This window comes from Sciurus carolinensis, chromosome 12, assembly GCF_902686445.1.
Source record: "Sciurus carolinensis chromosome 12, mSciCar1.2, whole genome shotgun sequence".
NCBI classification, from domain to species: Eukaryota; Metazoa; Chordata; class Mammalia; order Rodentia; family Sciuridae; genus Sciurus; species Sciurus carolinensis.
The window spans coordinates 116,473,901-116,492,147 of NC_062224.1; the positions used below are offsets into that span (position 1 = coordinate 116,473,901).

General features: G+C 45.6%; 1 protein-coding gene and 1 long non-coding RNA gene across 4 annotated transcripts in view; both read right to left on the reverse strand.

Moving 5' to 3' along the window:
* Window positions 1-18,247, reverse strand: part of LOC124961825 (uncharacterized) — a 29,906-nt gene that overhangs the window by 1,763 nt on the left and 9,896 nt on the right. Inside the window, exons 2-3 of one of the 3 annotated variants that reach the window (XR_007104336.1) lie at window positions 8,975-9,107; window positions 2,576-2,762 (exon numbers count right to left, since the gene is read on the reverse strand). This is a non-coding gene — a long non-coding RNA (uncharacterized LOC124961825). Of the gene's footprint in view, window positions 1-2,205; window positions 2,763-8,974; window positions 9,108-18,247 lie in introns of all 3 variants that reach the window. The other 2 variants (XR_007104337.1, XR_007104338.1) reach the window with 2 other exon arrangements.
* Window positions 12,396-13,047, reverse strand: LOC124961823 (40S ribosomal protein S7-like). The gene has a single exon (XM_047520850.1). It carries the CDS (start codon window positions 13,029-13,031, stop codon window positions 12,447-12,449), a length of 585 nt encoding a protein of 194 aa, XP_047376806.1. The 5' UTR covers window positions 13,032-13,047; the 3' UTR covers window positions 12,396-12,446.

Here is an 18,247-nt window from a genome sequence, read left to right on the forward strand (position 1 = left end):
CACTCGGCCTGTGCTAGCACAGGTCATGGCCATCTCTGCTCACTTTCTTGGCACTGTCAGTGGGGGGGGGCACAGCCCTTCAGCAGCTTTTCTCAGCAGGGGGATTCTGTTCCAAATGGGGAGGGGAGCAAATCCGGTCTGCTTCAGCAGGAGGATCCAGGTTCAACTTAGCAAGACCCTGTCTCAAAAATAATAAATAAAAGGCTGGGGATGTAGCTCTGTGCGGTGGAACCTTGGTCTAGGATATACCAGGTCCTGGATTCCAGCCAGTGTGAAGGAAAAAAAAGCCCAGAATAGGCAAATCTGTAGAGTCAGAGTCAGAAATAAATCAGTGGCTGCCAACATTTGGGGAAAGAGGCTAGGGGCAAATGGGGAGTGACTGTTAATGGATCCAGAATTTTTTTTTTTTTTTTTTTTTTTTTGGTACCAGGAATTGAACCCAAGGGCACTTAACCACTGAGCCACATCCCAAGCCCTTTTTAAATTTTTAATTAATTATTATTATTATTATTTTTTTTTTTTTTTTAGAGAGAGAGAGGGTCTTGCTAGGTTGCTTACAGTCTTGCTAAATTGCTGAGGCTGGCTTCGAACCTGTGATCCTCCTGCCTCAGCCTCCTAAGCAACTGGGATTACAGGCATGTGCCACCACACCCAACTCAGGAAATGTTCTAAAAATGATTATTGTGAAGGTCACACAACCTTGAATATACTAAAAACCATTGAATTGCACGACTTAAATTCTTGAATTGTGTGGCATAATAATTATATCTCAATAAAACTGTTTTACAAAATGGCTGTCAACCAGCAGGCTAGGAGGGAAAGAGCTATTTAGGAACTGGGAAGAGAAGTGGGCAAAAGCACAGAGAAGATGCTGAGGCTTGAAAAAGCCACGTCAGAGAACTCTGTGACCTAAAAAGCCATTGTGCAAAGTCAAGTTATTTAATTCAACACACGTACTCCCTCAAAAAAGATGACAGCCCTCAGGGGCCCTTAGGTTACCTATAATTCCAGTGATTTAAGAGGTTGAGGCAGGAGGACCACAAATTTAAAGCCAGCCTCAGCAACTGAGCAAGACCCTGTCTCAAAATAAAAAATAAAAAGGGCCAGAGATGCAGCTTGGTGTAGAGTGTCCCTGGGTTCAGTCCCTAGTACCAAGGAACCAACGAGGGCTAGGAGGTGGCTCAGAGGTATTAGTACCTACTCTACCCAGATGTGTGAGGCCCTGGGCTTGACCCCACCACTAAAAAACAAAAACAAGAATAAGCAAAGTCAATACAGAGGATTATAGGGCACCTTGGGCTTAGAGGGGGTAGAGGAACCCACACCTCCCAGTCCTTTTTTATTCTGAGACAGTGTCGCCTTGACCTGTGGTTCTTCTGCTAGGAGTACAGGCATGGGAGGATAGGTCTGGTTTGGCTTGTTTGCGTGTGTGTTAGGCAAGTGCCCTACCACTGAGCTACATCCCCAGCCCCAGGATTCATCATTTTATAGAGATTTTCTGATTTTTTTCTCCCTTTTTCAAACCAGGACCCACTTTCTAGTGTGATTCTATGGAAACAGGCAGAAAGAAAGTCAAGAGTTAGTTGTCCTGCCTGCCGGCCGCCAGCACCCTACCTTGCTCACTGGACCCTGAGCTACCTGCATCATCCTGTGGGCGGGTCTTATCAGACCCCTGTCAGACAGGCCCTGGCTCTCCTGTCCGCAGACTGAATCACTGCCATCTCACTTGTCTGTATGACTTCCTTCACCTTCCCCAAGTGCTCCAGGGTCACACGGCAAGTTGTCCACTGTGCTTCCTCCCTCCCTGGGGCTGATATTCCATCACCATAAGATGCATTCTGGTTGGGACACAAGCTGGGATGGGGATGAGACAGGGAGACACTGCCTCAGATGAAAAGCTGGGTGGAGACTGCAAGGGAGCACGAGTGCACAGCGACCCTGGCAAAGGAGCCTCTCCTCCAGGGTCCTGCCCATGGCACCTCTGCCGCAGCCTGGACCCTGCCTGGTGGCTACCAACAGAGGAAGGCGAGATGGCACAGATGGAGGCACCCCTCCCGCTGGGAGAGCGTTACATTCAGCGTAGTGGTCTGTCCAGAGACCAGTGGCCAAGTGCAGCAGGTTTGGCTGTGCGATGGCCATTGAGGTGGCTACCAGTGCTGGAGACCAAGTGAGGCTAGCAGAACCAGGAGACTGGCTTTTGCTCACCACTGATGGGATGCTGCTGAGAAGTTATTTGGGAGGTCTGTCCTTCCTTCCTTCCCTCCTTGCCTCTTTCCTTTCTAGAGATGGGCGTCTCATTATTTGCCCAGGTTGGTCTTGAACTCCTGGACTCAGTCTTCCCACTTCAGCCTCCAAGTAGTTAGGACCGCAGACAAACACCATCTCTTCTGGCTTATCTGGAGTCTCAAGGTCAGGTCTCCCTAGTCAGTTCTGTCTGTAATGAAATCTCGGCTGTTCTGTGGCAAGGAGGCCTACATTTCCAGTGTAGAAGCTCACGTTTCAGAAATATTTACAGTCAGACACACTGAGCCATGAGCAAGAGCAACAGCCCTCCAGGAAAGCGCACGCTGCACACCTGACTAAGGTGGGCCTGGAAGACCAGGGCTGCGGCAGGGCCCTGGGTAAGGTGGGCCAGGAAGGCCGGGGCTGCGGCGCTGGTTGGTGCACAGGTTCTCCTTGCAGGAGGGCAGAAGGGCTTATCTGCTCACCGGATACCTCCTTGCTGCCAGTTTGTAGCTCTTCAGATGGTCAAGTCATCAGAGCTGGAGAAATGAGAAGACACCAGGAGGAACTTCAGTGTGTGTATATGTCCATGTGTATGTATATCCATGTCTAAAGATATGTATATCTTTTTCTCCCCCCACCCCACCCCTCCTTGGTATTGGGATTGAACCCAGGGTCACTTAACCACTGAGCCACATCCCAGCCCTTTTCTATTTTGAGACAGGGTCTCGCTGAGTTACAGAGGCTGCAGGTGCCACTGTGCCGGTTGATATTTATGTCTTGTAGGAGCTCAAGGGATGGGTCTCGGGACCCTTTTAAAGTGTGCTCAAAAGTCAGTTCACACACAGTATCGGTAGAAGAGAGGTTAAAGGGATGGTTTTTAAGAAGAGGTGAGGCCTTGTGAGTGCCGGGCTGTTACAGCCCAAAGGTGCCCGGCTCAGCGGCTGCTCGAGCTCCAGGTTCACTTGGGCAACACACCCTTGCCCTGACCACTGGGGGTTGGGAAGCAGAACCCAAAGAGGACAGATTTGGGACTGGGACTGTGGCTCCGTGGCAGAGCACTTGCCTAGCACTTGCGAGGCACTGGGTTCGAATCTTGACATCACATAACAGATAAAATACAGGCACTCTGTCCATCTACAACTATGAAAAATAATTTGTTTGAATTAAAAAAATATAAAAAAGAAAAAGGACAGATTCAGTGTGTCCTTGCACTGTGGTGGGAAGACAAGGGGATAAAGACTCTCAGTGTCTGAATTCCCAGTGAATAGCTGAGTCATCCCTGGTCAAACCTCACATTCCTCTTAGAATACACAAATAAAACTAAAGCAAAATGCCTCTAATGAGATTATTCTTAATTTTCTCTACAGATTTCCTTTTTCTCCTATTCAACTTTTAAAATATGAACAAATTACCTTTTTAATGATCCCACAAAAATAAATTTTAAAAAAAGCAGGCCTCATTCCTCCCTTTCAGTCTTTATTCATTTACTTTTATTTCATTTTGTTTATATAACTTATTTATTTTTGGTACCAGAGATAGAATCCAGTGGCTCTCGACCACTGAGCACATCCCCAGCCCTTTTTCTATGTTCTGTTTTGAGACAGGGTCTTACCAAGTTGCTCAGGACCTCACTAAGTTGCTGAGGCTGGCTTTGAACTTGCCATCCTCCTGCCTCAGCCTGCTGAGCCGCAGGGATTACAAGTGTGTACCACCACAGCCGGCTCCTTGCAGTCTTTAAAGCACATGCTTTGCTACTGTGGGCCCCACCATTCCCAGGGACATCCAAAGCCCAGCATCCTTCCTTCCCCAGCCTTGGCTTTGGCTGCTGAGGAGAACCACCACCAGATTCCTTAGGGTTGCTGATACCTCTGTCACCTACTCATTCACAGTGGCCTTGGCGAGCTATGTCTGCTAGGCCTTGCGAAGGAACGTGGTTCTCCAGAGCACCTTCCTCTGACCTCCCATTAGACATTTTCCTGTGGCATTCCTCAGGGGCAAGCTGGTGTTTCCACCGCTAACCAGTGCGGTTTTCTCCTTCTCCTTCTCCTTCTGTCGGTACTGGGGACTGACCCAGGGGTCCTCGGCTACTGAGCCACGTCGCACAGTCCGTTTTACTTTTTATTTTCAGAGTGCCTCACTAAGATGTCAAGTCTGGCCTCGAACTTGGCATCCTCCTGCCTCAGGCTGGGCATTGCAGGCATGTGCACCTGAGGCCTACTTGGCCATTATTTTTTCAGACTCCTAAAAGCCTAGCAACAAGTGTCACCATTCTCTGAACTTTTTGGTGATGTTAAAGCTTCTGTCCTGAGAAAGTGCTCTGGTGACTTCTTCCTTAGCCAGTCTTCCATTCTGGCACCTTTGCTGAGTACCTTAGATGCCAATCCCAAGAACACTCTTCTGACTCTTGCTACGTCTATCTTGCAACTCAGAGTACGCAGTCTCTTTTTCTCCTTTATCAGGCTGGGCACAGTCCCAGCTATCAGCCTGGTAGCCAGGAGAGGAGGTGGAGCTGAGGGTAGCTCCAGAGGGCGCCTCTCCCAGCGCGCAGGAGTCGTAGCCCTTATCAGGGGAGGTGGGCCACCTCTGCAGCCCCAGGGGGAACCAGGGCCAATGTTGCCAAAGGCATCCATCCAGATATCCCACCCATATTTCAGGATGCAGGTTTCCATCACCAATACCCTGGTGTTCACCTGATTCCCTTGGGGCTGGACGAGGCAAGCAACACAGGACAAATGGACTCTGCTTTAGACCAGCAGCCAGGTCTTCAGCCTACTATTCAAACGCTTTTTGAAGCATCCGCAGATCTCACACCTGCAGATCTCACACCTGGACGCTAACCGCCTGTTGACAGCCCTCAGTCTTGCAGTAACCTTCTGTAAAGTGTCTCCACAGTGTAGCGGCAACCAGCCAACTTCACTCTCTGTAAACGCTTCTCCCCCATTGTTCTGAAAGGCCTGAAAGATGGCACCTGCCACAGCTCCTCTTAATCAGCATCCCTCCAGCGGCCTGCCACCCTGTGCCATGCCCCTCTTCCAACCCGAGACAGCCTGCCCTTCATCTGCCAGGCAGGAGGCAAGCTAGTACACCCCCACCTTGCCAGCTACTGTCTTGGACCACTCCTGGTACCCTATATTAAGTCTGGTCCTCCTAGAAGCAGATGCCAAGAAGGAATTAGAAATACAAAGTTTTTTTTTTTGTTTTTTTGGTTTTTTTTTTTTGCACCAAGGTTGAACCCAGAGGCACTTAACCACTGGGCCACATATCCAGCCCTTTTTAATATTTTATTTAGAGACAGGGTCTCACTGAGTTGCTTAGGGCCTTGCTAAGTTGCTGAGGCTGGCTTTGAACTCGAAATCCTCCTGCCTCAGTCTCCTGAGCCACTGGGATTACAGGCTTGCGCCACCATGCCTGGCAATATACAAAGATTAGAGGAAATGTCTATGAGAGAAAACGGCAAGGGAGCCGGGGAAGCCTGGGGAAGCCTGGGGAAGCCAGTGGACCGCAACACAAGCCTGACCTAAGTGAGCAAGTAGGGTAGAAGCCCCCCAGTGACCGTGCAGACTAAGAAAGCTGAACAAAGCTGCTGGGAGTCCTCAGGCCAAAGCCCTGACAGCCACGCTGGGCCAGTGGCACACACCATGATCCCAGCAACTCAGGCGAGGCAGGGGCGTGGCAAGCTCCAGGCCAGCCCAGGCATCTCAGCCAGGCCCTGTCTCTAAACAAAAAATAACTAAATAAAAAGGGCTGGGGATGTAGGTCAGTGGTAGAGAGTCAGTGGGTTCAATCCCCAGAACCAAAAAAAAAGAAAGAAAAAAAGGTGTTGGCCATTAGAGCCCCACCTAGCTGTCTTCCAGGAAGGAGCCTGCCTCGTGTTCCTGCCCCCGGGGCATTGCTGCAGGGAGCAGTGCCACAGCTGAGCTCAAGAACCTCAGCTGGGCTCTTGGCCAGTCACGCTCCTCCTAGGCCAGGGTCTTGGAGGCACTTTCTAGCCGGCACTGCTGAGAAGTGAAGCCATGAAATCTCCATCTCCACCCAGTCCTCTCACTTTTAACTCTGAAACAGGGTCGCGCTTCGTTGCCCAGGCTGGCCTGGAACTGTGCTCCCTGCCTCAGCCTCCTGCGTCCCTGGGCTCACAGGCGTGCGTTGGGGCGCCGACCCGAAGCCTGTTTTGTCCGGTATTAACGGAGCCACTCCACGCGGCTCCCTTACGATGGACACCCATGGAATGTCAGTGTCCATCTGTTAATTCTAACCTATCCGGCCTGTGAGTCCAAAACACATCTCTCTGAACAGTCTATAATAGGATCTCATTTTTTATATCGTTGGACAAGCTGTAGGAGACCTGCTAGCAGTACAATGGCAACGTGTTTTTGTTGATTTGGTGATGTTTTTATTTCAGTTTCTTTTTTTTAAATGTTTTGTGGAGGCTGGGTTTGTAGCTCAGTGGTAGAGCACTTGCCTAGTATGCATGAGGCCTTTTTGATCCCCAGCACTAAAACCGAGAATGAATGAACAAATAAACAAACAAATAAAAAGCTATAGAATTCTTGGTCCAGGGGTTGTTTTGTTTTGTTTTCAACTTTTTGAATGTGACATCCCACTGTCTTTCTGTCCTCCCTTGTCCCTCCTCCTCCTCCTTGTTCTTCTGTGGTGCTGCGGGTTGAACCCAGGGTGCTCTACCACTGAGCCCCTCCCCAACTCTTTTTATTTTTGTTTTGAGATAGGGTCTCGCTAAGTCCCCCAGTCTGGCCTTCAAATTCGTCCTCCTACCTCGGCCTCCCAAGTGACTGGAATGCACAGTCTCCATTGTTTCTAGTGAGAGTTAACCTATAAATCATATTGCATTTCCTAAATATGATGAATCATCTTTCTCTTGTTGCCTTCCAGATTTTTCTCTTGTCTGGGGTCTCAAAAATTTGACTGTGGTTCCTTTCTATTTATCCTGGATTGTAAATTAGCATTTTAAGAAGTATTTGAGGGTTGGGAGTGTAGCTCAGTGGTAGCAGGCATGAGGCCCTGTGTTCAATCTTCAGCACCAAGAACCCCCCAAAACAAAACTAATAATTACTTGAACATATTTATAATAGCTGCTTTGAAGTGTTTGCTTGTGAAAGCTGGGCCAATGAGTCTTTTAGTAACTGCTTTTTTCCCTCTTTATGGATTGCACTTCCCTGTTTTTTGTATGTATAGTACTTTTTGACAAAAAAAAGAAAAAGCCTAAATATTTTAGATAATCTATTGTAGCAACTCTGAATATTGTTTTACCTTTTTGACTACTGTTTGTTTGTTTGTTTGTTTGTAATAAGATCTCCAGATTTAAACTGTAGAATCTGTGTCCCTGTTGTGCAGCTACTGATATTTCTACTGTGCTGCTGTTGTTGGTCGGCTAATTGGTTTCATTACTGGGGATTGAACCCAGTGGCACTTCACGACTGAACTACATCCCTAGTCCTTCTTGTTTTCAGACTAAGTTCTCTTGAGAATCTCACCAAGTTTCCCAGACTGGCCTCAAACCTTTGATCCTCCTACTTCAGCCTCCAGATAGCACTGTTTGATTTTTGCTTGTGTTTGTTGTGTCTGTTTAGCCTGCTCCTTGGGTATCGCCTCTGTGACTGACTGCACAGCTCGGTGGTTGCCCAGTGATTTGGGCAGAGGTTGAGCTCTGACGTTTTGAGCCAGCGAGCTCCCACCTCCATGGATGGATATGTGTGTGGATTGGGGAAATCCTGACTCTTGGGGTTTCCTAGGACTCTTTCTGTTTTTGGTATTGGAGATTGAACTCAGGATACTCTACCACTGAGCTACATCCCCAGACCTTTTTATTATCATTATTCTTTATTTTGATACAGGACCTCACTGAGATGATTAGAGTGTTAAACCCGGGACCCTCCTGCCTCAGTCTCCTGCGTAGCAGGGATTACAGGTGTGCCACTGTGCCGGGTTCTTCCTGGCACTCTTGCGTCCCCCCCCCACCCCACCCCCGTACCTAATGCCTAGTCGGCCGAGGATGTGCAGGGAGCCTCTCTAGCCTCCCTGTTACAGGCTCCCGGGTTAAATGTCGGTATCACTACTTGGTCTGAATCTGAAGCTCGATCTCAAGCTGGCATGGCTGTGTATCTTACATTTGTGCCCGATAAGTGTACCACTTATTGCTGGAGAGGCTTTGGGGTTTTGTTCCCTACGTTGAACAGAGTCTGCCTCCTCTTGCCAAAGTGACATCCAAAACTGAAAACTTTCCAAAAAAATAAAACCAAACAGAATTCACTTGGAGGCCCTTCCCCTCCACCCCATCCTGTTAACCACCTTTCACCCTCAACATCTCCTCCCCTCCTCCTCCTTCTGGGAACCGAACCCAGAGGAACTTGCAATCTTCTGTCTCAGTCTTCCCGTGGCTGGGATCACAGATGTGGGCCACCATGCCTGGTGTGACTTTTTCCTTTAACATTATGATCCAGAACCACCCACATTATTGCAAATGACAGGATTCCATTCCTTTTTCATGGTGGAATAGTACTCCATTGAGTATATGCTTCCCATTTTCTCTTTCCAGTCATCATTCATCACAATAACCTTGGTCATTGTGAATAGTATTAAACACATTTTAACTGAAGCCTACAAAATGTAAAGAGGACAATATTTCACAACCAAGTTTTATTTTTAAAAAGTAAGGTTAGTTCAGTATTTGAAAAACTCATGCTTTAAATAATTTAGAGCTGGCTCAGAACACTCCATGCCCTGAGCAGCGTACCTTCAAGATGGTCAGTGCTGCGGCAGGCTAGCAGGGGCAGAAAGAGCCCTTCTTTACTCCTCGCTGTGGAACTCCACAGAGCAACATTTCCCACAATGTGCTCCTTGGAACAGGAGGTGGTGGAACAGTGGTCCTGGGAGGGAAAAGACAGTGGGAGTAGTGTCTGGGAAAACCTGCATTCTAAGCTCAGTTCCCGCCTTGGTTTCTGGGAGAACCAATGTGCATTAGCATATGAGACACCCAGGAAATATTCAAGAGCAGATGTGTGTTTACCAAAGTCACCACGCCACAGAATCTTTTCTCCCGAGAGCCAATCTGGCGTGCTCACACTCCTCTCCTGGTCTTAGGCAGTGGCCACAGTTTCTTTAAGGCTAGTGGAGAGAGACCCAGACCCACAAGTGGGCACTCCTCTCAAGGTCTGACTCTGACACCACTGGCTGCAGGACACTGCAAGCTTATTCAGATTGTATCCCCTTCAATTTCTTCATCCCTTCTAGATCTCTAGCTCTCAATTTATCTACGTGACAGTGTAGCTTATCTGCCACTTTTGTCTACATTCTTATACTTGATAGGAAGCCAAAGATATACTCAGCTCACTAGTCAATTTACTGAAATAAATTAGTGTCAACTGATTTAAACATTGCACCCTAAAATCTCAACTCTTAAATGTTACACATACTTTTCCATCAATGTTTGACGTACACATCTCATTGTGCTTTTTAAAAACTCCTACCTTATAGCTGGGTATGGTGGTGTACGCTTATAATTCCAGTTACTCAAGAGGCTGAGGCAGGAGTTATCACAAGTTTGAGGCCAGCCTCAGCAACTTAGCAAGACTCTGTTTCAAGATGAAAAAGGGCTGGAGATATAGTTCAGTGGTTTAATCCCAGTACCAAAAAGGAAAAAGAAATCGCCCTTGATTCAAGAGCTTTAAGAGTGAAAAAGGCTGTAATAAAAACTCAGTGGAGCCGGGTGTGGTGGTGCACACCTTTAATTCCAATGACTCAGGAGGTGGAGCAAGAGAATACAAGTTCAAGGCCAGCCTCAGCAACTTACAAGGACCTAAGCAATTTAACGAGACCCTGTCTCAAAGTAAAAAATAAAATGTGTTGGAGATGTGACTCAGTGGTTTAAGTGTCCCTGGGTTCAATTCCCGTTTCCAAAAAAATAAAAACCTAGATCTAGAATCACCCTGAAGGTGTGCTATTAACCCTTCCGTGGACATCCACCCACTTGGCATTCCCTTTCATTGCTGTTGTCATTTAATTTTGAAGCGGGGTTTCATTCAGTTGCCTAGGCAGGCCTCAAACTTTTGATCCTCCTGCCTTGGCTTCCGCAGTAGCTGGGATTACAGGTACATGCAGCCATGCCCAGCTTCAAGGCTATTTTAAAAACTGAAATTGTTCTGGTACTTATTAAATGTCTCTGCTATATATTCCCTAGTACTTTCCCTAGCATTACATTTGTGACCATTGCTTGTATGAATATCTTTCTTTCCCTCTGAATTATAATCTGAATAATAGTAGAAATGACTTTTGTCTTACAGGCACAGAATAGGACTTTAATATTTAATGTAAGAATGCATAAATGAATGAATGGATATCATTAAAGTTAGAATATAAAAGCAGTTTCTCTCTTTTTCTGTTTCTTTTTTTCTTATTGGTAGTAGGGATTGAACCCAGGTGCTTGGGTGCTCTACCACTGAGCCACATCCTCAAATCTTTTTTTAAAATTATTATTTATTTCTTATTTTGAGAAAGGATCTAGCCAAGTTACCTAGGGCCTTGCTAAGTTGCTGAGGTTGGCCTCAAATTACCATCCTCCTGCCTCAGCCTCCCAGGTTGCTGGGATTACAGGCGTGGGTCACTGGCCCCAGCACTTCTCTTATTTTTAATGGACTGTAAGAGCACAGATTTGTACTAACCACAACCCTTATTACAACTCCTTTTCATCATTGGCATAGTTGACTCATTATTTATTTAATAGTCGTAAGATCTGCTACCCTATGTAGGATCTAGAATATGCCCCTAAAATTATGTTAATATCAAAATTTCAGATGTTTTTCTATGCATAATACATATGCTTCTTTAAAAAGAGATTTTTGAGAGGCCAGCAGTAAACCCTCACACATATTCTCAAAAAACTTGTATTGCGGTAGAAAGACAACATTTTCCAAGCACGGTTGTGAGACAGCTTCTCGCCACCTGCCCAGGCTGGTGTGGATCTTGTTTCCTCGCACCTCGCCCGCTGCTAAGTGGACGGTAGAAGCTGCTCCATGTTCCCCACTGTTGGGAAACCACCTGCAGAACCTTTCCCACCCACATGCCAGTGGACTCGGGTGCTCTCGAGACCCGGCTGCTGTGGGCCGGGCGGACTCGGGCCTCCTTCAGACCCTCTTCTAATCATCCAGACACGCCAGAGGGCACTGCCGGGTCTCATGGAGCTCTGTCTTAAGTTTTTGAGGAACCTCTGAGCGGCTGCACCATTTGGGGACCCAGCAGTGGTACACAGGTGAAACTGCTACGTCCTCGCCAACACCTGCTGTCTTCTGTTTGTTTTTAATAGCAGCCATCCTGGCGGGTCTGGGGCCAGGTCTCACTGACTTGCCTTTCACCACTGTCTGGTGATGCTGAGCGTCTTTTCACACTTTTTTTTCTTTTTCTTTTTCCTTTTTTTTTTTTTTTTTTTTTTTTTTTGTACCAGGGATTTAACCCGGGGCACTTGACCACTAAGCCACATCCCCAGCCCTTTTTATTTTTTATTTTGAGACAGAGTCTCACTAAGTTGCTGAGGCTGGCCTTTAACTTGCAATCCTCCTTCCTTAGCCTCCTGAGCCACTAGGATTACAGGCATGTAACACCACTCCAGGCTTCTTTTCAAATTCTTATTGGCCACTGGTGTATTGTCTTTAGAGAAATGGCTGTTCGAGTCCTTTGGCAATTCTTTGTTTATCTTGTGGCTTTAAAATATAAACTAACAGTGCCTGCATAGCGGTGAAGAAGCAGAAAGGGAGCCAGCTGTGAGGAGAAGGGACAAGGAAGGAGTGGCCTAGCTGTTTTGGGGGGGGACCTGCTCTTGCTATACTCATTCACTCCAGGAGACCAGCATTGATCCCTCCAGGGGCAGAACCCAAGTTGGAGGCCCCACCTCTTAAAGGGGCTCACTACCACCACCACCATGCTAGGGACCTAGTTCCCAGCATGTGAGCCTTTGGAACCTACTGAAACCCTGTTAAAACCATAGCAATAGGGATCTGCACTCTGAGTTAGAAGGGGCATTTTTAGCCAGAGTTTCATTCCCTAGTCCTCCACAATTAAGAGACGGCACAAGAAGCAGAGGCTGTCCTAACACATACTGGCTAATAAACCACACTCACCCATGGACCAAGGCCACAGGATGTGAGGTCAACTTTCTTTCTTTCTTTTTTTTTTTTTTTTTGAACAGTAAATGATATTTTATTTAGTCATTTTGATTACAACTGAAACTCTGGGAATTCAAAATTAACATCCTTGCCCTTGAGCTTCTTATAGACACCAGAAATGGTTTCAACCTTGTGTTCCACATTGTTCTGCTGTGCTTTGTCCAAGTGAACTTTTATGAGCCAGCTGCCATCCAGCTTCACACGAATCCTCTTGCCTACAATTTCACTCGGGAAGACCAAGTCCTCAAGGATCGCATCATGCACAGCTGTCAGAGTGCGGCTTCTGGGACGCTTTTGCTTGTTTTTCGTTCGGCTTTTCCGGGTTGGTTTAGGCAGAATTCTCCTCTGAGCAATAAAAACCACATGTTTCCCACTGAACTTCTTCTCCAATTCACGTACAAGCCGGACTTGGATTTTCTGGAAAGATTTCAGCTGAGGAACTGGAACAAATATTATGATAGCTTTCCGACCACCACCAACTTCAATTTCCTTGGCCGCCGTGATGTTGAGCTCCCGCAGCTGGGCCTTGAGGTCCGAGTTCATCTCCAGCTCCAGCAGCGCCTGCGAGATGCCCAACTCGAACTCGTCCGGCTTCTCGCCATTAGGCTCCATGATCTTGGCGCTCGAACTGAACATGGCGCAGTCCTTGAGGGGAGCCGGCTTAGAAAGAACTCTTTCTTTCTTAATGTTTTTAGTTGTAGATGAACACAATACCTTTATTTTATTTTTATGTGGTGCTGAGGATTGAACCCCGGGACCACCAGTGCTAGATGGGCGCTCCACCACTGAGTTGCAACCCCAGCCCTGGGAGGTGAACTGTCCATGCTACCAGTCTTCACTTGTATCAGTCCCAATACTGCGCAGCAACCATTATGTAAATCTACTACAATCTACTTAACTAGTCCTCTTTTCCAATATTTAGGTAGCCTGCCTTCTTCATTAGGTAGGAATGTGACACCACCCCTTAAGTATGTTTCTTGACTCATCTGTCTGATTGTTTTCTATGTTAGATCAAAGCGTATGCGTGTTTTTAAGGCCTGTGATACATTTTAAGGTCTTTTTCTAACTTTTTTTTTTTTAGATAAGATCTTCCTAAATTGCTTGGGCCTTGCTGAGACTGGCCCTGAAATTGTGATCCCCTACCTCAATTTCCCGGGTGGCTAGCATTACAGACATGTGCTACCACACATGGCGAAATTCTTTAAATTACTTGGGAGACAGTAAAGAATTGTAAGCTTTCCACAGGCACTCACCAGGCTTTTCTGCTACAATTTTCAACACTTTTTAAATTCTTTTTTTTCCCCCCAGTACTAGGGAGTGAATCTGCTAATGCTTTACCACTGAGCCATACTCAGCCCTTTTTATTGTTTTTTTTTTTTTTTTTTTTTTTGGAGACAGGGTCTCTAAATTGCTGAGGTTGACCTTGAACTTTCTATCCTCCTGCCTCAGCCTGGGATTACAGGTGTGTGCTACCATACCTCCATTTATTTTCAAAACTTCTGATTGGTGTCTACACAGTTTCCCTCTTCAAATCCACCAGACACTGCAACGTCTCCTTTCGAAGTAAGCTCCGGGGCTAGGACTACAGCTCAGGGGAAGAGCATGTGCCTAGCCTGCTGAGACCCCCTGGGTGCTGCCCCCAGCACTCAGGGGTCGGGGAAGCTCTGATGGCCTTCGAGATCTAGCAAATCAGGAGCACACTCCTTGTGTGTGTGGCCCCAAGATAGACTCCCAGGTCTGGCATTCGACCTTTGTAGGGTGACTTCCACGTCTGCCTGGGCCCTCCAACCTCATGGGGGAGGTTGCCCGGGCTTCCCGGGTGCTCCCCTGCCTCCCCAGCCTCCCATCACGACCCACGCAGGCTGCAACGTTCATGCTGCCTCCTTCCTAACTCTCCTTCACTGCACAGGACGTTTTCCTCCTGGGAACACCTACAACGTCTTCTTTGCACCTCTGAGGATTCCTCCTTGCAGATTTTTTTTTTTTTTTTTAACCAATGCTAGCTTGTGAACATCTCAGGACAAAAGGTCAATTTAGTCATTTTTGTATCCATCCTAGAGCCTAACAAAGCAACCTACTTACAGCAGTCCTGTACCCACACATTTTCAAATTAACAGATGAAGACAAAATGTTTCCACTCACATTACTAATAAAAGTCTACTAGATATTAGCATCTACTTACAAAGTTCAGTTTACAAAAGACTTTGAAAACATGGTTTAATTAAAAGAAATGATCTTTAAAGTTTTCTCTACTTAACTTTTTTTTTTTTTTTTTGTCCCTGACTGAACTCAGGGACATTTACCCACTGAGCCACATCCCGAGTCCTTTTTATTTTTTATTTTGGGACAGGGCCTCACTAAGGCGCTGAGGCTATCTTTGAACTTGCATCCTCCTGCTTCAGCCTCCCAAACTGCTGGGATTATAGGCATGGACCACAGCACCCAGCTAAGCCCTTTCCACTTCTTCCAAGTGATGATACATACCCCTAAAAACACCTGGGATTCCATAACATCTCACCACATTTAGGTCCTGTATCTTCTGTTGGATTTCCCTCAAACAGACCTGGAGACAAACATTTGTGTGCAAATAGTTTTAGAGGTGACTCCAGAAAACACTAGCATGAGAACGGGGATGTGCCTCAGGGAGGGAAAGCCACCAAGTCCTGAAGCCAGTGGTCACTGAGGACAAGTGCAAGCCTGGAGTCCGTGATGCCAGAACAGAGCAGGCGCAGAGCTACCCCACCTGGGAGAGATGGGTGCTTGTGAACCAACGCTGTCAGTCCTCTGCTCAGAGCTGCCCCGAGTACTCCAAGCTGCATTCCTGGGACAAGGGGGGCCAAAGCCCTCAGGCAGCTGAAGGGTGGTAGTGTAAACAGTATCAGACCCAGAGGTCAGAGGGTCCTATCAGGGTCTTCTGTGCTTCAGTGAGAAATCTTCAATTCCACACTGTTTAAAATCTGGGATATGTCAGACAGACAAACCCACATAAATCCAGATATCTCATGGTAGACAAAGGCGCCATCAACATACACCGGAGAAAAGACAGCCTCCTCAACAAACGGTGCTGGGAAAACTGGAAATCCATATGCAGCAAAATTAAATGAAACCCCTATCTCTCACTCTGCACAAAACAACTCAAAGTGGATCAAGGACCTGGACATTAGACGAGAGACCTGCACCTACTAGAAGAAAATGCAGGCCCAATCTCCATCGTGTCAGCTTAGGAACCAGATTCCTCAACAAGAAGTAAAATCAACAGTCAATAAATGGGGGGAGAGAAGAATAGAGATTCACTAGATTAGACAAAGGGGAATAAAGGGAAGGGGGGGAGATGGGAATAGGAAAGACAGTGGAATGAATCAGACAGAACTTTCCTATGTTCACATATGAACACACAACCAGTAAATGTATGACCACAAAATGGGAAGTTATACTCCATGTATGTATGATATGTCAAAATACACTCTACTGTCATGTATAGCTAAAAAGAACAAAATTTTTTTTAAAAAATTTGGGATATGTCAGCATTTTCTTCATAGTATACATGTAAGAATAATAGCAAACCCTGTTGGAATGAAAAGTCACAAAAACAAAACTTGGTGTGGCCAGAGGTGAGAGATTCAAATAAATAACACAAATATCATCATATAGTGTACAGAAAAACCAAAAGGTCAATGTTAAATCCAATCTAATTTTTATTTCTCTGTAACCCTTGGGCCAATGTGAATCTACAGCACATGAGTCTAGGTCAAAGAAGACTAGACCACTTTCATAGTTCTGGAGATGGAACCAGGGCCTTGTGCATGCTAGGCAAGCTATCTATCACCAAGCTATACACCCTAGTCTTAGAAAAATTATTTTTAACTTTTATTTTTACATTTTCTATATATGCATGTAACAAATCTATCTGTAAGTACTTTTGGAACCGAATTTATAATCTTCCAATGTTATTTCAGTCCTCTAGCTTACTGTTATTTTAAGTAACAAGTAGGACTGAAGAGTTTGAAGAGTTAGCTCACTGGTAGGATATTTGCCTAGCATGCACAAGGCCCTGGGTTTGAGTTCCAGTACCACCAAAGAGAAGAGAAAAAAAGAAAAAAAAAAATGATGAAAAAAATGTGCAAAATAAAATAAACATATATATGTATATATACATGTAGGTATATACATAGAACGGGTAATATGTATATAAGATAAAAAAATTAAACAGTACAAAAGAGTATGCTTTAAAAAACCCAAATTTCTACCATGTGTTTCAAAGGCAGTCACTCCCTCTTACTGGTTTCTCAGATCCCTTAAGATGTCTGGGCATGTTAGCCAGGCACATTGGTGCACACCTATAACCCAGCCACTCAGGAAGCTGAGGCAGCAAGTTTGAGGCCCTAAGTAACTTAGAGACCCTGTCTCAAAGTCAAAAGGGCTGGGGATGCGGCTTAGTGGTGGGCATTCGCCTAGCATGTCCGAGACCGTGGGCACCCCCGGGACCACAAAATAAATGAATAAAAGATAGATAAACAATGAATTCTAAAGTAAAAAATAATCCAATGGTATTTGCTGACATGTCCTCATAAATACCCTGGGAACACTAAGCTGCTTTGTGGCTATTGACTTTTGCTCTCTGTACGTGTAAGGGATGGAAAGCCCTGGAATCAGGCTGAGTGGCCCATTGTCACCACTTCCTTCTTTCCAGTGTGCTATTTTTCCTCAAAATACACAGAAATTAAAAATAATCTTGTCTGCAAACATTACTAAACTGTTTTTCTTCTTCTCTTATTGCTATCAAGGAATTTAAATTCTAGATGAAGATTTTGCTTATTAAAATTAGAAAAATAAAGCTACACATGGTGACACACCTGTAATCCTGGTGTCTTGAGAACCTGAGACAGGAGGACCTCAAGTCTGAGGCCCAGCCTCAGCACCCCGTCTCAAAATTAAAAAGAAAAGGAAAGATTGGGAACATAGCTCAGTCACAGAGTGCCCTGAGTTCAATCTCTAGTACAAAAAAAGAAAGAAAAACGACTGTGTATGCATGTAACACCACACACACACATACACACACACAAATACATATGTGTGTACATTTCCTCCTCCAAAGAAAAAACAGTGTTCAGGGGGGTCAGCCTGAGCCAGTGGGAAGAAGGAAAAAAAAAAATACCAGCATAGACTACAGACTATTCTTCATTTTTTAAAAAAATCGCTCTTAAAAGATATTCTACATCCCATATAATTATAGTTATTTGTCTCATTACTTTTTTTTTTTTAATACTGGGGATTGAACTCAAGTACACTTAGCCACTGAATTACATCCCAGCTCTTTTTATTTTTTTTTATTTTGAGAAGGGATCTTGTTAAGCTGCTTAGGGCCTAAGTTGCTAAGGCTGGCTTTGAACTTGTGATCCTCCTGCCTCATTATAGGCATGTGCCACCATGCCCAGCTCTTAGTACATTTTTTAAAAAATAAAAAACACAAAACAAAATTGTTTCAGAGCCTAGAAGAAATTATTTTTTGAGGAATCCTAAGTAGATGTTCTCAGATAAGTAAAGATAACAAGAAAAATGCGAGGACCCTTTCTGTCCCTCCCTACCTCCTTCATTTACTCCAGCATGTTGGAAGGTTCACCACATGCAAGGCACTATGTCAGGTATGAGGAGTACAAAGACAAATCAGAAACCATTCCAACATCCTAGGAGCCACAGACTCTCTGGGAAGACACTCAGAAACAACTGTAGTGCTGAGTGATATGTATCACGATACACAGCAGCAACCCAGAATTAAGTGACCAACTCTACTCTGCCAGGAACAAATGCTAAACAGCTCATAGGCATTAGCTCAAATATGGCCCTATGAATGC